This window comes from Malaclemys terrapin, chromosome 2, assembly GCF_027887155.1.
Source record: "Malaclemys terrapin pileata isolate rMalTer1 chromosome 2, rMalTer1.hap1, whole genome shotgun sequence".
NCBI lineage: Eukaryota > Metazoa > Chordata > Testudines > Emydidae > Malaclemys > Malaclemys terrapin.
Genome location: NC_071506.1, coordinates 198011703 through 198032693, shown reverse-complemented (window position 1 = coordinate 198032693; position 20991 = coordinate 198011703). Strand labels below are relative to the sequence as shown.

Below are 20991 nucleotides of genomic sequence, written 5' to 3'. Positions count from 1 at the left end.
CCCCAAGGAGTTCAGTCACAAATTTAATTAATGCATTATTTTTTTAATGAGCATCATCAGTATGGAAGCATGTCCTCTGGAATGGTGGCCGAAGCATAAAGGAGCATATGACTGTTTAGCATATCTGGCATGTAAATACCTTGCAATGCTGGCTATAGAAGTGCTATGTGAGTGCCTGTTACCACTTTCAGTTGACATAAATAAGAGGCGGGCAGCATTGTCTCCTGTAAATGTAAATAAACTTGTTTGTCTTAGCGATTGGCTGAACGTGAAGTAGGACTGAGTGGACTTGTAGGCTCCAAAGTTTTACATTGTTTTGTTTTTGAGTGCAATTATGTAACCAAAAAAAATCAGTATATTTGAAAATGTAGAACATCCTAAAATATTGAATAAATTTCAATTGGTAGTCCATTGTTTAACAGTGCAATTAAAACTGCCATTAATCGTGATTAACTCAAAAAAATTAATCGTGTGAGTTAACTGCAATTAATTGACAGCCTTACGGTTTAAGTTTTAATGTGAATACGTGACAGTACGTATTTGGGTGCACAATGAGCTAATTCATTTCAAGGCATTTTTATTCCTTGGTTGGAAAATGCCGTTTCTACTCTCTGTTGCCAGATTCACCACAGCATTTGATGGGTGGGAAATAGAAAACCAAAGAGTTATGCAAGTATTCATTTGCTTGTTTTAAGAACACATGTAGCTGCACCTGAGAGAAAACATGGTCTTGTTAATACACTATGCTACAACTCAGGACAACTGGGTTCATTTCCCAGTTCTGTGAGATTTCCTTTGTGACCTTGGTCAGGTGAAGGCAACTTACTTTCTATGCCTCAGCTCCCTTTCTGTAAAATGGGGATTGGGGGTGGGAAAGGAATAATTACTCTTTTTCCCCAGCCTCTGACTGTTTGTGCATCTAGCACAATAGAACCCTGAACTCCAGACACTGCTATAATAATTATAATTAATAATGCGTAGGATCATAGAATTGGAAGGGACCTCAGGAGGTCATCTAGTCCAACCCCCTGCTCAAAGCAGGACCAATCTCCAGACAGATTTTTACCCCAGATCCCTAAATGGCCCACCAAAGGCTTGGACTCACAACCCCGGGTTTAGCAGACCAATGCTCAAACCACTGAGCTATCCCTCCTTGCAGTTGGTGATTGAGTCAAGGAGGTCTCTGACTTTTACTGGTGTTGTGAACCATTAAAATCTAGCTCAGAATGGATTAGTTACGTCAACTTAAAATTTCTAAGAATTATGTTCTAGAGCCTCCATCCTGCTAAGGGACCTACAAGCAGGGTCCTTGCTCATGCACAGAGTCCCATTGGCTTTGATGGGACTCCCATCCCTACGATGGGATGCTGATCACCTTTGTGGCATTGGGATCTATTGTAGCATCTTAAAAATTAGACCAATCGAATACAAAATATAGAGTTCCCCCCGTTACCCTTCAAAAAATTACATATTCACTGTCTTTCTGTATTCCTGGGCCAAATTCAGAAGTCTTTTCCCTGCTTTTACTTCTGCCAAACTCCCACTGAAGTCAATGGGAGTTTTAACTGAGTGAGGACTGATTGATTAATAACCATTAAGAACCCTGTTTCACAGGTGCAGAGAAGTTGAATGACCTGCACAAATCACAGAAGAAGTCTATGGCCAAACTAGGAATAAAAATTGTATCTGCTGACTTCTGCTGATGTGCTTTATCAAGATGCAAATCTGACTATGCTACTGAGCCACTAGCTATGCCAAGACATACATCCTATCTCTTAGCTTATTTAGTGGCTCAGGAGCATATAAAGATTTGAGCATTCTGCACACACCCAATACAATAACATAGTCTAGCCATATGTTGTGTGGTATCTTTAGCACAAACTGCATCCCAAGACATTTTACAGTGTTTAATAATACAAAACAGTGGATAGTGGATGGGGAGACCCATGCTTCCACACAATCCTTTCATTTGACAGAGGCACCTTCCATTGCGTTTGGTTTCTCAGCCCCTCCAAATATTGATTTCTGCCTGGGAGTGTAATGAAGTAGTCTGGAGCCAGGGAATGGAGAGAACATGGGAGAGCTGTTTTTTCCCTCCTCATCTTACTTATTGTTATGGAACAGTAGTCTTGTGCCAGATGAAATAGTTGTGGTACTATTTTAAAGCTTGAAGCAGTCTTTAACTGAGCTAGCAAAGAATTTTAGTTAATCCTAATGTCTTCTTACAAAGCCTGTGGAAATATAGCACAGTGGATGCTGCTTTTTTATTGCAGCCGGGAATGGAAAGTCATTTCTACGACTGGCTTTAGCTAGGATTCATTTGGAAGGAGGTGATTTAAAAAGGTCAGGTAGAGCCAGAGGGGTGTGTGCGTGTGAGAGAGACAGACAGACAGTAGTGACCCAGCAAGAGCTCCTGGAGATACTATATCTAAATCAGAGTCATCTCCTAGAATACCCAGGGAACCGATCTCAGAGTTGCCCTTACTATATCCTTTGAAAGGATGCATTTACACTGCTACCAACCCATACCGCATGCAGCCATATTACCAGTGGAATAGTTGAGGAGGTTTATTAAATTCAGAGACTGTTGACTAAATGTAGCAGTGCTGTAAGTTATATGGGCCTCAGTTGGCCAGAAGACAGGTACAAGTGGCTGTAAGTAGTGCAAAGCTGTGTAAATTCAGCCCTTGGTGTAAGCAATTTTCGTTGAGGTCAGTGGAAGTTGTGGCTGAAGTACCTTGCTGAATTTGGCCATGGAGCATTCTTTTTAGGGTGTTGTGGGCATAAATTCAAGTGAATGGGTAGAGGAGCTGTTTTACTCTCACATTCTACTGTTTGTAGCTTTGCTCTTCCTCCTCCTCCTCGCCTGGCTTGTGTGGTAAGTTAAACTCATTCTGCACCTCCACTGGATGCTAAATCAGCCCAAGTTGCCCCGCATTGCCATGGGTCTCGTGTTTTCTGAACAGCTTACGCTGCCGTTGATGATATTATTGAACTTGGACCAGAGACACTGGTGGGAGTGACATGTTCCAGGCTGCGTTGGGCTGAGTGTAGCCCTCTGTGCGAGTCGTGGAATGATGAAGGGAACCGTGTCACAATGTTTCAGCTTTTGTTACCAGCTTTTTCCCTTTTTAATTGTAGGGTGTCGAATATTCTGGCTTCCTCTGGGACACGACGGCTGGCATCGAACTGAAGGATGCCTCCTCCCAGGAAAGCGCACACACTAATGGCAATGGGAAACACGCCTACCCTCACCCTTACCTTGCACATTTCAAGGTAGTGGCATAGTGTTGAGTTTGCCTTTTTAATTATGCTTCTGTAAAAATGCTTTAGATAGGAAATGTTGCTCCTTTAGATTTTCTTTCTAGTGACTTAAAAGTTGCCTGGCCTTTAATGGAGGCCAATACATTGACCTGTTGTATCATAAGCAAAGCAGCTTACTCTGACTGTGATAAGGCATTAGCAGGCCTTATTCCTCTGTACTGAAGAGGTGAGAATGAAGGCCCTTCTGCTCCCATGGACAGAGGGTAACAACAATCAGCTGATCTCAGCAGCATAGACGATGGTGTGGAATAGGGCATGCTGACTCTATACCATGCTCCACTTCTTTATCAACCCAGGGGGAGCCCCTCCACTCCCACTCCACAGGCTATGCATGGTAGGAAGGGAAGGTATGGGGCGGGCTCCAGATGTGGCAGTGTCCCCTTTAAACTCCATGGGAAATGTTGATATAAATCCATGCTAATCTTGTTCCACCTTCACAAAATGAACCCCTTTGAGCGTGGGGCAGGTCCAATAGAAATGACCACAGGATCAGTGCAATTATGCCATAAACTCTGGGAGGAGTATGGGAAGCAATGCGGAAGCACAGGGGCTCCAGTAGTCCTGAGATCTGCAGGCTGAGCTACCCCGATGCCTGCAGGGGGTGGGTCAGGCTCAAATCTTTCCCTTGGTGGAGAAATGTAAAGTCAGTTCCACCAGTGAGACCTCACAAAGTTTCTAAGCTCTTTCACTGGGACCGCCCCTTTAGGAGTGTCAACAAACTCTAGAAGTGTTGTCTGTCTGAAATGGGGTTCTGGTCTGTGTGCCTGTATGTGTGTGAACATAGGAGACCAAGTGTCAACATGATGCACCTACCTTCACGTACAATAAACTGGGTTACAGAGGGATCATGGTTTGTGATTATGATGCATTTGATAATATTTGAAATGATTTCTAATATGTACAAAAAAGGTCAAAATTAGGGAAATTTAGGGATACTACTACTTGCTTTTTACACACACCAGATGGTGATTTGAGTACCAGCTGCTAAGTACATGTGCGCTGGGCAGAGAGACCAATGAACAGTTTTCATCAAGGAGTTGTGTTCCCTGTTTGGTCTCTGTGACATTTTAGTACTGGTCACAATATGGGATAATTAATATGTGTAATAACTGAACAAAGTTGGCATTATGTGTATTTTCAGTAGTAACGTGTGTTGTGTTGATACACAAAGTAAAGAAGCTTATGAAAAGCCACTTGCATCCCCAGCTTGAAAGGATAGAACTATATTGCAACTAGAGCTGCAGAATGTCTGCCCTATACTTTTAAAAGAAAAGAAAAAAATAAATCATACCCTCATCCAGGTGACCAGTCCCAAATGCTAAATACATGTGCTCTAAGTGTGAGTGACCGCATGAAAAGCTTATGCCTTTGTGAACCATCCTGATCCTTTCTCTATGTTGTTTGCTCCTTTTTAGGTGGGAATGAATGATCTAACACTGGTTAACCTTCATCTGGCCCTGTCACCCTCAGCAGGAGAGAATACAGAGAAGAATCATGATAGCCACAAATTAGCAGCCTTTGCACAGACTCTGCAAGAAACACTGAAAGGTTAGACATTATTTTTATCCAAGGAGATGCACACAGGTCAGCTTATCTAATATAACTACTATAATCTAAAACTAAGGTCCACAAACAGCCACATCAACTTTATATTCTCACCATCCAGTTTAAAAGTTCTAAGCTATTTCCATCCCATGAGTTTCTCAGTGTGTTTTTTTCTCTGTTTTTTGTCTGACTTTTAAGGCATAAGCTCCTTGGTACAAGGACTACCTTATTGTGCTGGGCACATTGTTGATCCTTAACAATTAACAGTAATTAACGTGGGGCCTGATTCACTTGACACTGGTTTGCCATTGATTTATATGGAATTATTCCTGATTGTTAGTTCAGCAAAGCACTATTGATGTCAATGGAATACTCACATGCTTAAAGTTAAACACATGCTAAAGTGCTTTGCTGAAATGGGGCTTATGTGAGATCAGAATCAGGACTGGTGATTTTTCATGCAGAAATTGATTGTATACATTTACTTCAGAGTATTTTTGTAACTACTTTGGAAAAAAACAGTGCATCTCTCAAATCATTTGATGCACATTTAAAAAGAAGAAGAAGAAGAAGAAGGCCAAATCCTAAATTGTTGTAAATTCAGAGTTCCGTATATACTCGTTCAGAAGCCGAATTTTTTTAGTAAAAAAGGGAAGCACCAGAGAAGGGGGTCGGCTTATGAATGGGTATAGAGAGGGAGAGTTGGGACACAGCTCCTCCCCCAACAGAGGGAGCAAGGAGAGGCAGCACAGCCAGCAGAGACCGAAGGAAAGAGGTGGGGCTAGAATCTCTCTGCTTCTGGCCACGCTGCTCTCCCCCCAGCCTCCGAAGCAGCTGCAGCTCCGGGGCTGGCAGGCTGTAGCCGTGCTGCTCGGCCCAGCCCCCCAGAGCAGGCTGTGGCCGCGCCGCTCAGGCGCCGGAGCGTGCTGCGGCCATGCCCCCTGGCCCAGCCCGCTGGAACATACTGCAGCCGCACTACCTGGTCTGGCCTGCCGGAGCAGGCTGCGGCCACGTTGCCCGGCCTGCCGGAGCAGCTCCAGCCAGGACAGAGATATCCTCCCCTGGCCCTCCCCAGATAAGGTGGGATGGGGAGAGTGTGGGGGTTCTGGGCTCGGGTAGGGTTACCATATTTTGTGCCTCCAAAAGGAGGACACTCCACGGGGCCCTGGCCCCGCCCCCAGCCCCGCCCCCTCCCCCACCCCAACTCCGCCCCCTCCCCAAAGTCTCCGCCTCCTCCCCTGCTTCCCGCGAACATTTAATTTGCGGGAAGCCTGGGCAGGTAAGGGGGGGTGTGGGGGGAGGAGGTGCGGCCCAGGCTGGCCCCCCCGGCGGCTCCAGCCTGGGTCGGCTCGGGCCCTGGGGTGCAGGCCCTGGCCCCCGGCCGACCACCCCCGGCCCGCCCAGCACTGCCGGCCCCCGGCGGCCCAGCGCACCCCCCCGGCGGCCCGACCCCGCGGCCCAGCGCACCCCCCCGGCGGCCCGACCCCGCATCCCAGCGCACCCCCCCGGCGGCCCGGCTCCTGGCCCGACCCCCCGGCTCCCGGCCCCGCGGCCCAGCGCACCCCCCAGCGGCCCGGCTCCCGGCCCGACCCCCCGGCTCCCGGCCCCGGCGGCCCAGCGCACCCCCCCGGCGGCCCGACCCCGCGGCCCAGCGCACCCCCCCGGCGGCCCAACCCCGCGGCCCAGCGCACCCCCCCGGCTCCCAGCCCCGCGGCCCAGCGCACCCCCCCGGCGGCCCGGCTCCCGGCCCGACCCCCCGGCTCCCGGCCCCGCGGCCCAGCGCACCCCCCCCGGCCCCGCGGCCCAGCGCACCCCCCCGGCCCCGTGCACCCCCCCGGCGGCCCGGCTCCCGGCCCGACCCCCTGGCTCCCGGCCCCGCGGCCCAGCGCACCCCCTCGGCAGCCCGACCCCGCGGCCCCGGCCCGGCACTGCGCCCCTGGACCCCGGCTCGGCACCGCGCGCCCGGCACCGCGACCCCGGCCCAGCCCTCCCTCCCGATTTTCCCGGACATGCCCGGCTTTTGGGGATTTCCCCCCGGACGGGGATTTGAGCCCCCAAAAGCCGGACATGTCCGGGAAAATCCGGACGTATGGTAACCCTAGGCTCGGGGTCATGTGGGGGGTGGTCACAGGGGTTACTCCCCTTACTCCTAGCTTCTCCCCCCAAAAAAATTTCCCCACCAGTTGCTGTCCCAGCCCATCAAGGTAAGCAGCTGGCACACCGGGACACTTTGTTTACTTAGGTTTACCTCCGTGCCTGCAGACGCTCGAGGTAAACAAACCATCTCGGCCCACCAGCAGCTTATCCTGATGGCCCAGGTGCCAAAGTTTGCTGACCCCTGAATTATAGGGTTGGCTTATGAACAGGTTATAAAAATTTTCCATAATTGCTTATCCATCTTGGGGAGTCAGCTTATAAAGGAACCGGCTTATGATCGAGTATATACAGTAATTCCACTGACAGCATGTAAATCAGAGTAGATTTTGGCACTGAATATGTAATTTAATAAAGAGAAGCTTGACTCTGTCCCACTTCTGATAACCTGCCTGCTTCCTGTCTGGGTACTTGCAGGTTGGGCTCAAACAGTTTCTTATGAGGCTAAGCAGTTATTTTCCAGTACTTATTGTTTTTGATATTAGGGCTCCTCATAGGGACAGGGAAAGTGAGCATGTTGTTTGCTGTTTAGCAAAGACCAAACAGTTACAAGGTTATGTATGTGAGGATTTTCAGTTTGGCCCAGTTTTGCAAGGTCAGTCACTTGAGTTCAGAATCAATACCAATCTCCTATTCCAGGAGAGGTGTGGGTAGTTTTTATGCACACTCTCATTTTCCTTTGAGCTGCAAGATGTCAGACAAGGCTGTTTTTAAATCGTACTGTGTTATGTATTTGTTCACGTAACTTGAAATTTGAAAGGATTCTTTAAAAAAAAAGTTTCAGAGTAACAGCCGTGTTAGTCTGTATCCGCAAAAAGAAGAACAGGAGTACTTGTGGCACCTTAGAGACTAACAAATTTATTAGAGCATAAGCTTTCGTGGACTACAGCCCACTTCTTCGGATGCATATAGAATGGAACATATAATGAGGAGATATATATACACACATACAGAGAGCATAAACAGGTGGGAGTTGTCTTACCAACTCTGAGAGGCCAATTAATTAAGAGGGAAAAAAAAAAAAAAAAAAAACTTTTGAAGTGATAATCAAGCTAGCCGAGTACAGACAGTGTGATAAGAAGTGTGAGAGTACTTACAAGGGGAGATAGTCAACGTTTGTAATGGCTCAGCCATTCCCAGTCCTTATTCAAACCGGAGTTGATTGTGTCTAGTTTGCATATCAATTCTAGCTCTGCAGTCTCTCTTTGGAGTCTGTTTTTGAAGTTTTTCTGTTGTAATATAGCCACCCGCAGGTCTGTCACTGAATGACCAGACAGGTTAAAGTGTTCTCCCACTGGTTTTTGAGTATTTTGATTCCTGATGTCAGATTTGTGTCCATTAAAAAAAAAAAGGATCATTTATGTAACCCATATGGGTCAAATTCAAACCTGGCAAAACAAGATACAGCTTTATTGAAGCCAATAGAGTTGCACCCACTTACGCTGGGTCTGAATTTAGGTCTACTTCTTTAGAGTTTCAGTTTAGTTCTGTTTTCACTTATTTTAACCAGGGTTTAATATAAGAATGGCTATGCTGTATCAGACCAATGGTCCTTCTGGTCTGGAGCATTACAGAGGCATGGTACTGTTGGGTTGCGTTCAGTTTTTCACCTAAAGCAGGAATTCAGACTCTTTGTCTCGTGTGAAGACTGCCACGTATCTTCTCCAAACGTACAGCACACAGGTCCTCATTCGAGAAGGAATTTAAGCAGAGGCATAACTTTGAGCCTAAACCGGGCTGAATTCAGTCTCACTGAAGTCAATGAGATGACTCATGTACTTGAAATAGAGCACGTGCGTAACTTTCTTCCTTAATCAGGCCATAATATGTGGATAGTAAAGACAGGATTTCACCAGGATACTCAAGTCTGTCACTTAGTTTATGAGTTAAAATGAAGTAAAGTGGGACTTTAAGGAAAACTTTTCTGCTTTCAGACTCCTTTTGTGAACAAATGGCAGGTTTGTTGTCTTGCACACATGTGAAGTGGTACCTGTACATTGGAGGAAGCTAGTTATTAAGCATAGCTCCCTCATGGAGCACCTTGGGTCCTCAAGAGCAAGAGTCTCCTTGTTCCTCCCTCATCAGTGACCCTATGGTCTTAGGCCAGTGAGCCCTGGATTCTTTGTGCTCTTCCCTCCAGGAGCGATTGAGAGGCTGTCTCTCCTACAGCTGCTAGGAGCTGACCCCATGCAGCCAACTCCTTTTTTTCCTCTCAAACACTTTGCCTGTCTGGGTTCAATGCACAGGTCTGCGTGGTCCCACCCATATACAAGCCATCCTGGGCCAGCAGTTGGTTGTCCTAATATGTCAGTCAGGCTCCATGCCCAGTAACTCCCCCTCTCCCTTGCTGGCCAAGCCCCCACAGGCTGTCCATGTATTGGGCACCCAGTTTAGACAGATCTTTGAGGTTCTGGGAGAGTCCTTCTTTCTGGAACCTCCCCATAGGTTCCCTGCTCCGTGTCATGCCCTTCTCATGATCAGGCCATCACTCCCTTCAAGATGAGGTCAGGTCTTACGCTAGCAAATGGTGGAAATTCTATTTCATTGCTAGGGGACTGATTCAAAGCTCACTGAAGTCAATGGAAAGATTACCATTGAGCTAGGTGGACTTTGGATCAGGCCCTGTGAGACTGCTGAAAGGAAATGAGGGCTTCACAATTCTCTGAGAGAAAACCGTGTTCAACACTGCTTATTACCTAGTAGGAGATGGTGATTTATCTTTCTTTGACTATCATTCCAAGGGATCTAGACATACCTTCACTAATCACTTTGGTATACAGATGATCAAATAAAGAGATTGGGGAGGGGAGTAGAGTATTGATAAGGGTCGTCTTGTCCTGAAACTGCAATGTACAGAGGTTTTTTGCATTTCAATACTGTGGCTGTCAGGTAGGCTAAGAAAGTGTTCTTCTCCACTGCCATAAAGTCAACCAAGTATAGATCAGGGATACCGTTCCGAGTAGTGGACAGCTTAATGAATCTGCTTTGTCTCTGTTTGGAACCAGAACATAGTGGAATCTTTCTCACTAGGAAGACTTTTCCATCTATTTAATTAAGATCACTTTGATCTGGATGATTCTGGCTATGGTAACATGAGAACCCAGAAGACTGGACAAGCATGCCATCATCTCAAAGCTAAGTGCCACCTGATCTTGCCAGCTGAGATTCTGGAAGCGCAAGGCTCTGCAGCGCAAGGCTCTGCCTTGTGAGAGGGACCTTTGTTACTCACAAATAGTGAAAACTGGACTGGTGAGGGACTGTTTGGAGTCCATTTTTTATGAAGATTACTAATACTTCCTTTTGGGGAGAAAAAAACGTACTAGACTTTCTCAACTGAGTTGTTAGCCTTTTGCTCAGGAAGCCATCACTGGACAATAGCAATCTTGCCAATTATGGCTCTGTCTCAAAACTTCTTTTCTTGAAGAGAGTGATTGGGAAAGTTGCAGCAAGATGCCTCTGGGATCCTTGTGCTCCTTTTCAGTCTATTTTCCAGCAGGGATGTTGTGATTGCGTTAGTTTTCTTGGCCAGTGACTTTGGCCAAAGGCTGCATCTCCATGTGGATTCTTTTAGCTATTTCAGCAGTTTTTGATATCTTTGCCCAAGAGTAATTGTAGACCTAATATGAGGCTGGAGAGAGGTGCTTTTGGTGGCTCTGTTCTTCCTCTCTAAAAAGGGGAAGGATGGTCCAGTGATTAGAGGTAATTAGCATGCTCTGCCACCTACTTCGCTGCAACACTGTAACATCTTGACCCAATGTGATCTGATTCATTTCCCTGCTCTTACCAAGACTGGGATCTTAGTTGGTTGCGGGACAGACATGCGAAACTCAGGACTGATGGATACCATCCTGTGCATCTTAGTGCACGAAAGATGGTACCCGACTAGATTGGATATAGGCTGCAGGGTGGGAATAATACCTTTTAAAAGGATGCCTTCAAGCATTCGTTTTATAAGCTGTTAAAATGGTGTTTTCTATTTGTAGTAATGAGTTAGAAGCATGAAAGTAAACCGATTACTTCCAGAGTGATTCTGACCTTATCCATCAAGCAGGCATTGATTTTCCTCGTAATTCTAATGGAGCTGAAAATAGCATGATTTTTTATTTTAAAAGGTGGAGCCACTGTCACAAACACTCTGCAGAGTAATTACTAAATATCATGTGGTTTGTGATACTCTTAGAAGATTGAAAATAATGGTGGTTTCTCTGTTTCATTATTTTTAATCAGGTAAAGGTTGGTCCTACCACCCTCTGTTTCTTATGGGGCAGCTTGGTTTTGCAATGAGGTATCTTTTCCCCTTCTAAAGCATAAGCAAAAAGATGAATGCAGTGTAGTTGTAGCTGTGTCAGTCCTAGGATATTAGAGAGACAAGGTGGGGGAGGCAGTATTTTATACTGGACCAACATCTGTTGGTGAGAGAGCTTGTCAAATGCTTGTCTGTCTCACCAGCAGAAGTTGGTCCAATAAGCAAAAAGATAGCAGGGAAGAGATGAACTGGGTTTGTTGTTTAACTTAAGCTCCCTCTGCTGGCTGACTGCCTCTACAGCAACAGAACATAATTGTAACCAATTAGACCAGGGGCCTTCAGACCTAGGGGAGAGTTCAGCTACTGGTTAGAGCTAGATCTAGGGTGGGCCCGGTCCAGGAAACAAGCCAAGGGTCAGTACAGGAGGGACAGAAGCCAAATGCTAGAGCCTGAGGGTAAACCAGAATTTGTAAGCGAGAAGCAGAGCCAAGGACTAGTACCAGAGAGACTGAAGCCGAATCCAGAACCAGAGGGTCAATCAGAGCAGTAAGCCAGAGACAGAGCCTGGGATTGAAGCCAGAGGGGAGCAGGGGCTGGAACAAGGGCAAGCTGCAGACGTGGTGCACATTGAGCAGGCTTATAAGTAGGGTTGCTAAACCAGCAGCCAGTCGGGGATGTGGCCACTCTGTCAATCCCAAGGCAGTACAATAGGCTCACTGGTTGCCTAGCAGTGAAGTTAGTCAGGGAGCAGGCCACTATCTGGACCTAGCTGATCTGGTCTGTGACAATAGTTATAGGATGGTACATCAATAGCAGATATTTGAAGTAAACTCATTCTCAAAGAGTGGCAAATTTTAACAAACACACAGATATTTATAATCCATACAGTATTCTCCACCAGATTTTCTGAGGTCAAATTTTAGGCTGTTTTAGCACACTTGTGTCCTTTTTAGCAGTTTACTCACAGTCATTTATCAGCTTATAATGCAGTGACTTCTTTGGTTGGATACCAGCATCATTGAGGTCATCACCACAGCCCTGGGAGTGGTCAGAGTTAGGTACCAGAAGAGCCTTTTATCAAGGGATGGAAGAGACACAAATATCTAGAGACTGATTCTCTTCTTACATTAGCATACATCAAGGATATCTTCAGTGATAGCCTTGGAGCGACACTTGTGTCAAAGCAGCAGGATATTTCAGGAATGGGGATGAGGTTTAAAAATAAAATATTTGGAATCTAGACAATTTTCCACATATATTTAAGGTGAGATTTTTTTAAAGGAGCCTAAAGAAGTTGAGCTCGTAACATCCTTAGTTCCTTTCAAAATCTCAACCTTCGACAAACTCTGAGGCATCTCAAAGTTCCACAAAATCCATTGAATCACATAGGCAAATAAATACAAGTTTCATTTCTTCTATAGATTTATAGAGTCCTGGATTGTGAATTGCAAGGGGCCATGACTGCTGCTTCTGCCACCAGGCTCACAGGCTGCTAGACTTGGTGGTTTTTTAAAATTTCTTAAATCTACAATTTTAGAATGAGTGTCCTGCATTCTCGTGTTTTTCTGGCAGTGATCCATCCTTGAGGAAGACACACCCTTCTTTGTATTTTCACAAAAATATCTTAGTGGCAAAACTGTAAAAGGACAGCATCAGGGCATATTTGGCCCAAAATGTAGATCTTGTTTAAAACAAAACAACAAACAAGCGAACAAAACCCTCCCACCTTTTACAACGCCTAAAATTCCTAAGATCTACAAGATCAGTCATACCACCACGTGGTGGTAGGGTCAGTCTGTCATTGTGTACAAATGGATAGTTCCCCAGACATAGTTGTGATGAGGGAAATTCAAAAAGAAAACAAGCAGCATAAATTGCGCAATGTATATTGGATTTCCAGATTCTTTTTATGAATTGTAATAACCCGAGTGGCTATTAGTAAGATAAGTAAGGTAATGTGTTTGTTCACAATAGAAGATTTTTAACCATATCATGTCATGTTAAAAAAATGAACAGCCCTATGCAAAGTAAATTCAGCATCGCTACTCCGTAATTGTATTTCTTTTCCCACATCCCATATTTAATCACTGATTTTGTTTCTCCATTCTTTTCTTGTCCTTTTAATTTTTCTAGGAGAAAAAGATGTGATCATTTTAGGAGATTTTAACCAAGCCCCAGACAGCAGTGACCTCGATCTTTTGAGAAAAGAAAAGTTCCATCACCTAGTCCCTGCAAATACATTTACAAACATCAGCACAAAGAATCCTCAGGGATCTAAGTCACTGGATAACATCTGGATCAGTCGAAGCTTGAAAAAGATCTTCACAGGTAAAATGTCTCTACCAGCGGAAACAATGTTTGAAATCACTTTCTTTATATGACCCCTTCTAGACTGGCATCTTGACTCACCCATGGATAGTGTTACCTCAGCAGCAGCCCCATTGATGTCAGTTGGAGTGAGATTCCTCATGTGCATAAGTGTTTGCAGAATTGGGCCCTAGGTCTTATGTGAATTAAGCTTCTTTCCTCTGGCCCCTTTCCATACTAATCTTTGTCTCTGCAATTGTTTTTCACGCAGGTCACTGGGCTGTTGTGAGAGAAGGCCTTACAAATATATGGATCCCTGATAACTGGTCCTGGGGAGGAGTGGCTTCAGAACACTGCCCTGTATTAGCTGAATTTTACATGGAAAAGGACTGGAACAGAAAAGAGGTGACCCGAAATGGAAATGGGGTGACCGTGGAACGCAGTGACTCAAACATTAAACACGAACGATGATGAACTAGGGCATGGCAGGGCCCAGTCAGAAGATCCCGTTGCTTGAGGCTCAACTGTGAAGCAGAACTGCCTCCCCCCCCCATTTAGAAAGCATCAGCCTCTGCTTCTGATGACGTCTCTCCCCTCCCCCTTCCCCCCAACCCTCCCGGTGTCCCTCGGGGGTGTTTTAGGGTATCTCACTGCAGCAGAGCGATTTGTAACTTTTTATGGACGCAATGGACGCTTTCACGCCTGGAGACTTGGAGGAGAATCATACAGAAAATAAAATGCACTTTTACTACGGCACATTATCTCTGTTAAAACCCAGCAGAACAGGGCTTTTGTTGTTGTTGACGTTTTTAATTGATTCCTTGTAAAGTGAAGCAATAATGGAGACCATAAAAAGAGAAAAGAGACACACCTTGGAAACTGTCAGTGATTTGTTTAACCCTTGCAAAAACTGCCATGACGTAACATTTCTTTCCGACCAATACATGATCTGAACTGAGGATTATATAGGGCTAGTTTGAGTCCTTCGATCTCGGAGAGGCAAACCTATTCCCCAGTTCTCCCCTTGCTCTCGAAGGTGGAGAGTAATTTACTTCATCCTTTTTCAGAATCCAGCTTACTCCCCCCGTGCACCCAGCCAGCTACTCAAGCTGGCAGTGAGTGGGCGGAGCCAAAGTTGCTGCTCCTCTCTGCCTCCTTGCTCACAGGGTGAAATATTGGCGGAGCAGCCCCTGCTTCCCACCCTGCAGATGGAGCTGTAATCTGAGTAACCCTGGTGTGGCTGAGCAGAGAATTTGCGGTGGTCTTGGAGACAATCCAGCCCATGATATTTATCCATGAGTTAGCATTTTTAACAAACAGCTGTCTCCACAGTGCAGTGGTGCATGTCAGTGGGGTGTGAATTCTAATGCTAACCAACATCATCAACCAGGACTAAATTAACGTGCACAAGAGAACTTTTAGTGCACACCAGCAGGGTCTACACAGGCCATTAGTATGTGACACTTTGGTGCACATTGGAATTCACATCCCACTGATATGCACTACCACATCAGGTAGGCAAGCCCCAACTTTTCCTTTCCTGAAAACAGAGGGAATACAGTCCTAGGGTCATGAAGTTTAAGGCCAGAAGAGACCACAAGCTCATCTTATCTGACCTCCTGTATATCACAGGCCACTAATACCACTCAGAACCCACACACTAAACCCAACAACTGAAATTAGACCAAAGTATTACAGCCCACTGGAGACTGGACTGTTATGGGCCACACAGGCAGAGAACAGGAGGGACTGAGGTGCACCAATGCCAAAGGCCACCACTGTCTTAGGATTGTCCAGATATATCTCATTTAATCATTTCCCTTTCTTGAACATGGTGTGAAGTGTGGGGCAGTGCTGGAGGAAGTTTGTTTCCCTTGTCTGTCCTGTGGCGAGAGGACTTCAGTCAACAGGCTGTCAATCCAGTGGCTGGAGCCAAGCACTACATTTGCACAGATGCACAATTCTCAAAGTAATTATTGAAAAGCAAGAGACATAAAGCCAACCAGGATATGAAAGAGCAAATCAGCATTTACCGAAGGAATGTGTTGAGTTTGAAAGGAGCCATAGCCCTGCCAAATGGCCTGGTAAGGTGCACTCTGTTCTAGGCTCTAACAGATGATCCAGCACATTTTCACGATTCATGACAAGAAAAGGTTTATAACCTTGTGATATGGAGAAAAAATAAATCACAGCTTTCTATCTGAGTGGGTTATTATAAGTGAGTGCCTAAAAGCAAAATACATTAATCTCCCCACACCACTTTCATTGTACTGGCTTTTGCAAATAATGTCTGAACACTTAGTTAGTAGTAAAGTGATATCACTCGCACATACACATTGTTATTTTGCAGAAACAATTATTTTGAACAGATTTTCTTAAATAAAAAAAAAGGAAACTGGAATAAAATAAACCTCTTCGGACCTGATTCTGAACGCACACCACTCTAAAGCCTGGGTTAACTCCACTGAAGACCGAGAGAGGTATGTCAGGGTAAGTGAAGTCAGAACCAAGCTCTTTGTCTAAAGAGAATTTGCAACAGGCTGGCCAGGTTCTGAGAAGAAATTTTGTTGTTCACTCTCCCTTTCCAGTTTTAGCTAATGGGTACAGGTCAAACACACCCAATTCAATTACACTGTTGGTTTAAGGTTGGAGAGAAAATAAACCCTACTCAGAAAAATGAACTTTGAATAGCAAATAGAAGATTACTTCATGAAGTATTCTTAATGTTTGTTACAGACTCTTCTATTAGCTTTCAAGTTAAGGGGGAAATGTATTGTTAAACATGAAACATACTGTAGTGTAACCCTTTCCTAAATGTTTCACAAAGCAAAAGATTTAATACATAGTTTGCAGTTATATCGCACCTTCCGTTCATAGACACCCCGGTTCTGAAAACCCTGTGCACATGCTAAACTGTCAGCACAAGGGTAATCCAATTGACTTCTTAAATCCATGCATGAATGTTTGCAGGATTGGGGCCATAGATCTCAGAGGATTTTACAAAGATCTGTCCTTTGATTCACATTTTCACACATACAGAGAAACTGAGGCACAGTGACTTGCCCAAAGTCACAAAGTGAGTGACCAGCAGAGTTTGGAATAGCATCCAAGAGGTTTGCTAATGCCTAGTGCTGCATGGACCTGATTCTGGCATCTTTACTCATGGTGAGTGGCACCTAATTCCTCAATCCCACTGAAATCAACTGATCACTTGCAGAGTCAGGTATTACTCAACATGAGTAAGGGTGGCAGAATCCAGGCCTATATGGACAACCTATCAGCAGAAAAAGATTCATAGAGGTTTTTCTTGCTTTTTTTTAGTTCTTAATATTTTCCTCCTGTAAAAATGGCTGGAGACTGAATTTACCTTTTAGCTAATGAAATAAAAGTTAAATGGGCCAGATCCTCAGCTGGTGTGAATCAGTGGAGTGGCACTGAAGTCAATGGAGCTATGTTGATTTATACCAGCTGGCAGCCTTTAAACTGTAGTGGGTACAATCAGAAAAGTGGCTATAAAATGGCCTGGGGGAATCTCTAGGGTCACAATGTGCAGAGATTGCTGGCAGAGCAGGTTAACTATAGCTGAACATTAGCCTTCCTGCTGTACAGGCGCTCCAGGAAAGGTTGGTGAGGCAGGGTTGCAGGCTGCAGGCCAGTGAGGTTCCCCAGGAGAAAGACAGGAAACTGCATGCAGAGTAGCTGTTTGTAAGCAGAAAGAGGAGCTATCATGGAGGAGAAGTCTACAGCATGGAGGAAACAGCCCAGATGCTTTTGATTCCTGGCTATGTACGGTAAGTGAATTTCACCTCTGTGTGAGGGGGAAATGTAGGGCACAGGTGGGATAGCTCAGTGCTTTGAGCATTGGTCTGCTAAACCCATGGTTGTGAGTTCAATCCTTGAGGGGGGCCATGTTGGGATCTGGGGCAAAAATCTGTCTGGGGATTGGTCCTGCTTTGAGCAGGGGGTTGGACTAGATGATCTCCTGAGGTTCCTTCCAACCCTGATATTCTATTATATCCCATTGGGACTTATGGAGATATAAATGGTGCATAGGCCTCTTGCTTGCCCTCTGCACAAGGGACTGTAGCAACCATTAAGGGAAGTTTGCTAAGTTTGTTGTACATGGTCCTCTCTGAAGAGGATGGGGGTGCATTAATAACTTTTGTTTGGAGTGGGGGCCTTGGGATGTTTTGCTTTCCAATACTCTGACAGCTTGCTCTCATGTAGTTCTCCTCTCGATAGCGTCTCCATCGTGTTTACTCCGCTTCCAAGCCAAACCAAACCCTGCAAATGCAGCCGGCTGTCTCCAACTCACATTGTGCTCCTTCCTGTTGCATTTGTCTTCACCAGCAACTCAGAGGAGAGAAGCAAAACGTAGCAGGCAATTTTTGTGTGTGTGCCCCTAAGTCAGAAGCAAAAGTAGCTCACCTTTCCATAGCCATGTTGGCTCTCCAGTGCTGACAGTAACACAAACTTGGGCCTGACAGCAAACTAAGCAGATGGGATTCAGCCAGTGCAGAGAGGGGCTGGAACATGGTGCCATCTTTACAAGCCACTTGATATTACAGAAAGATCCATGCTACAAACTTGAATGAAGATCTGGATTTTGAACACACCCCAACACCTATTCAGGATGTTTAGATATGGAGGGGGAAGGGGGAGTGTTTGAGCTCTTAGGGACACACAGGTCAGGTAAGACATTCAAATCTGGAGCCAGTTGTAGATTCTGAACCCATCCAGCCTTAGGGTGCGTTTTGTGGATCTGGGTTTGGTTGGAGCCTATCACTACTTGTTAATCATTATAACCACACACTTTAATTCAGTTAGTGTCTGAGATGCTGTACTTTCCAAGTGACCAGCTCATATGACTGTGTTTTACCCTTTCAAAGGAGGCACTATTCTCAGAGCAAGTTGTGAAAACCGACAAGGCTGCTTACTATATATGTAAATCTAGAGTAGCTCCGTTGGAGCCACTCTGCATTTACACCAGCAAGTGACTCCACTAAAAGTGAATGGAATTAGTCACACCAGTCTAAATACAGAGTAAGAGCTAAGGGCTGGTCTACACTAGGGGCGGGGGGATCGATCTAAGATACTCAACTATCAGCTATGCAAATAGTGTAGTTGAAGTATCTCCAATCAAATTACCTGGGGTCTACATGGCGTGGGATCGACGGCCGTGGCTCCCCCGTCAACTGCGCTACCGCCGCTCGCTCCGGTGGAGTTCCGGAGTCAACGGTGAGCACGTTCGGGGATCGATATATCACATCTTAACGAGACGCAATATATCGATCCCGGATAAATCGATTGCTACCTGCCGATACGGCGGGTAGTGAAGACATATCCTTAAGTTAGTCTACAGTTTTCTTCCATCCTCAGGAAACACAATCCATGAATTGGTGAGACCAAGATTCTCAACATCTTTGTTCACTTTTAATTGAACAAATGAAAGCAAGATTTTTTTTTTTTTTTAAGCAGCTATGAAAATGACCCACCTAGAGTAAAGGTATGTGCATAGCTATAGCTTAGAGCTATTCACCTCAGTTAATTCTATCTGCCACCAACATTTATATAGGGGCCCAGTAAAGTTGTCTGACTATCTTTGTAGTCAAGTTTGCTGTGTGATAGACACTAGTATTTTCCTTTTGGTTCCACTTTAGGGTGTGTCTATTGTTTTGGGAACCTAGTTTATACCCAGCTTCAGATCATAGTTAAGAAGAATTTCACTAGGCAAGACTGTAATTAGTGAGGTGTTTAGTTCTCTGTAGTATCGTTTCTCTCTTCATCTCCTTCTTCCCACCACATACCCGAATTGACAGACATCTTAGAACACACAGGATTAAATCCTCCTTGATTTCTTCAGCTGCCTTGTCCTGTTGACTTCAGGATCTGGCCTATGCTGTGTACCAACAACCTGTGTTGCGTACTGGTTACCAGCTTGTACAATTAGGAGTGTGTGTATAATACACGTCAATTGGTCAGATGACTTCAGTGACTTATTTAACAACACAGTGTTCTAAATGGTCTGCAGAAATAGTCTGGCTCTGGGCAAAATGTTTCCTGAAAGGTCTCTCAGGCCAATATAGCCTAAAAGAGTGAATGCCAGAGAATGATTAAATGGGTAATTCTGTCCTAGAGATGGGTTTTATCAAGCTGGTTGAGTGATCAGTGGCTAGGGATGAATCATGCCTAGATAAAGATCTATTGTTAATCAATCAAGCATATCATCACTCTGAAAAATAACATCAGATTCAGTGTCCTTTCACAAGACTTGACCATGGAACTGGCCTACTGATGCTATGTACTGCAATTTAGCTAATTCAGGTTTGATACCGACCATCACCTGGGTAGGGGATATGGGAGGGCTGCAAACATTTACTAAATAAATCATAAGTAGCCCGATGGATTTTAAGACTCTTGTGGGCAACTTGTATATTTCCCCCTTGAGAGAAATTAAATATTTTTGATCTATGTATCTCGTAGGACTTGAATGACAGTGCAAGAGATTGAAATTCTCTATGCAGAGAATAGGTAAAGAAAGCGTGGCTAGTGCAAACTCCTCCACAGTACTGAAACTTTAAAACTAATGTTTTCTGGTCACTGTCAACCTTGCTATATACTACATCAAAAAATAGCCTGTGTTAAGACCATTAAAGTTGCAAAGTCAAGCACTCAAAAATAGTAAGTGATCATGTTAATTAAGACCATATCATAATGCGTAGGCACCAGGGGGGCAAATTGATGTTGCATGGGCAACCTTAATGTTGGTATTTCCTGACTTTGGAATACTTGACTTTTGGGTCACCAGCACAAACCTCTACTGGCAGCAGTAGCAGGTATTCATCCTGAATGTGGACCTGTCACTACAGGGGCATGAGACATACACTTTACAAATGGGTTTCTCAGCTATGTAGGGCGGATGTGAGGATAGGTATGCTATGTCTTTAAATCTGTAGCAGGAAGGCAGGCCAGAGGGGCCTAAGGAAGGTTCTAGGCAGAAGCTCGGCAGTGACACTGAGTAAGTGCAGCTTTAGGGACAATACTATTTCCCGTCTTCTAACAAAGTTCCTTGTTCAGTATTAGAAGAAAGTGACACTGTGATTCTCGTTCTCATGACTGTTGGCAGCAGAGACGGAGACTAGTGCAAGGGGAAGTGGGGGAAGGAGAATTAAGAAGGGCTGGAAATGGATGAAGGGCAGAAGATAGACTGGGGACAAGGAGAAAAGAGTGTAGTGAGGACAGGGCCGGCTCCAGGGTTTTGGCCGCCCAAGCAGCCAAACAAAAACAAAAAAAACCCAACCAAACAAAAAAGCCGCAATCGCGATCTGCGGCGGCAATTCGACGGGAGGTCCTTCGCTCCGAGCAGGAGTGAGGGACCGACCACCGAATTGCCGCCGAACAGCTGGACGTGCTGC

At 45.2% G+C, this 20991-nt stretch overlaps 1 protein-coding gene across 1 annotated transcript in view; it reads left to right on the top strand.

Moving 5' to 3' along the window:
• EEPD1 (endonuclease/exonuclease/phosphatase family domain containing 1) overlaps positions 1 to 14446 on the top strand; it is an 87407-nt gene extending 72961 nt beyond the window's left edge. Inside the window, exons 4-7 of the mRNA XM_054019659.1 lie at positions 3142 to 3276; positions 4740 to 4872; positions 13403 to 13597; positions 13848 to 14446. Coding sequence (XP_053875634.1) covers positions 3142 to 3276; positions 4740 to 4872; positions 13403 to 13597; positions 13848 to 14047 — 663 coding nt within the window. The 3' untranslated portion in view covers positions 14048 to 14446. The remainder of the gene's footprint in view (positions 1 to 3141; positions 3277 to 4739; positions 4873 to 13402; positions 13598 to 13847) is intronic.
• The last annotated feature ends 6545 nt before the right edge of the window (positions 14447 to 20991 follow it).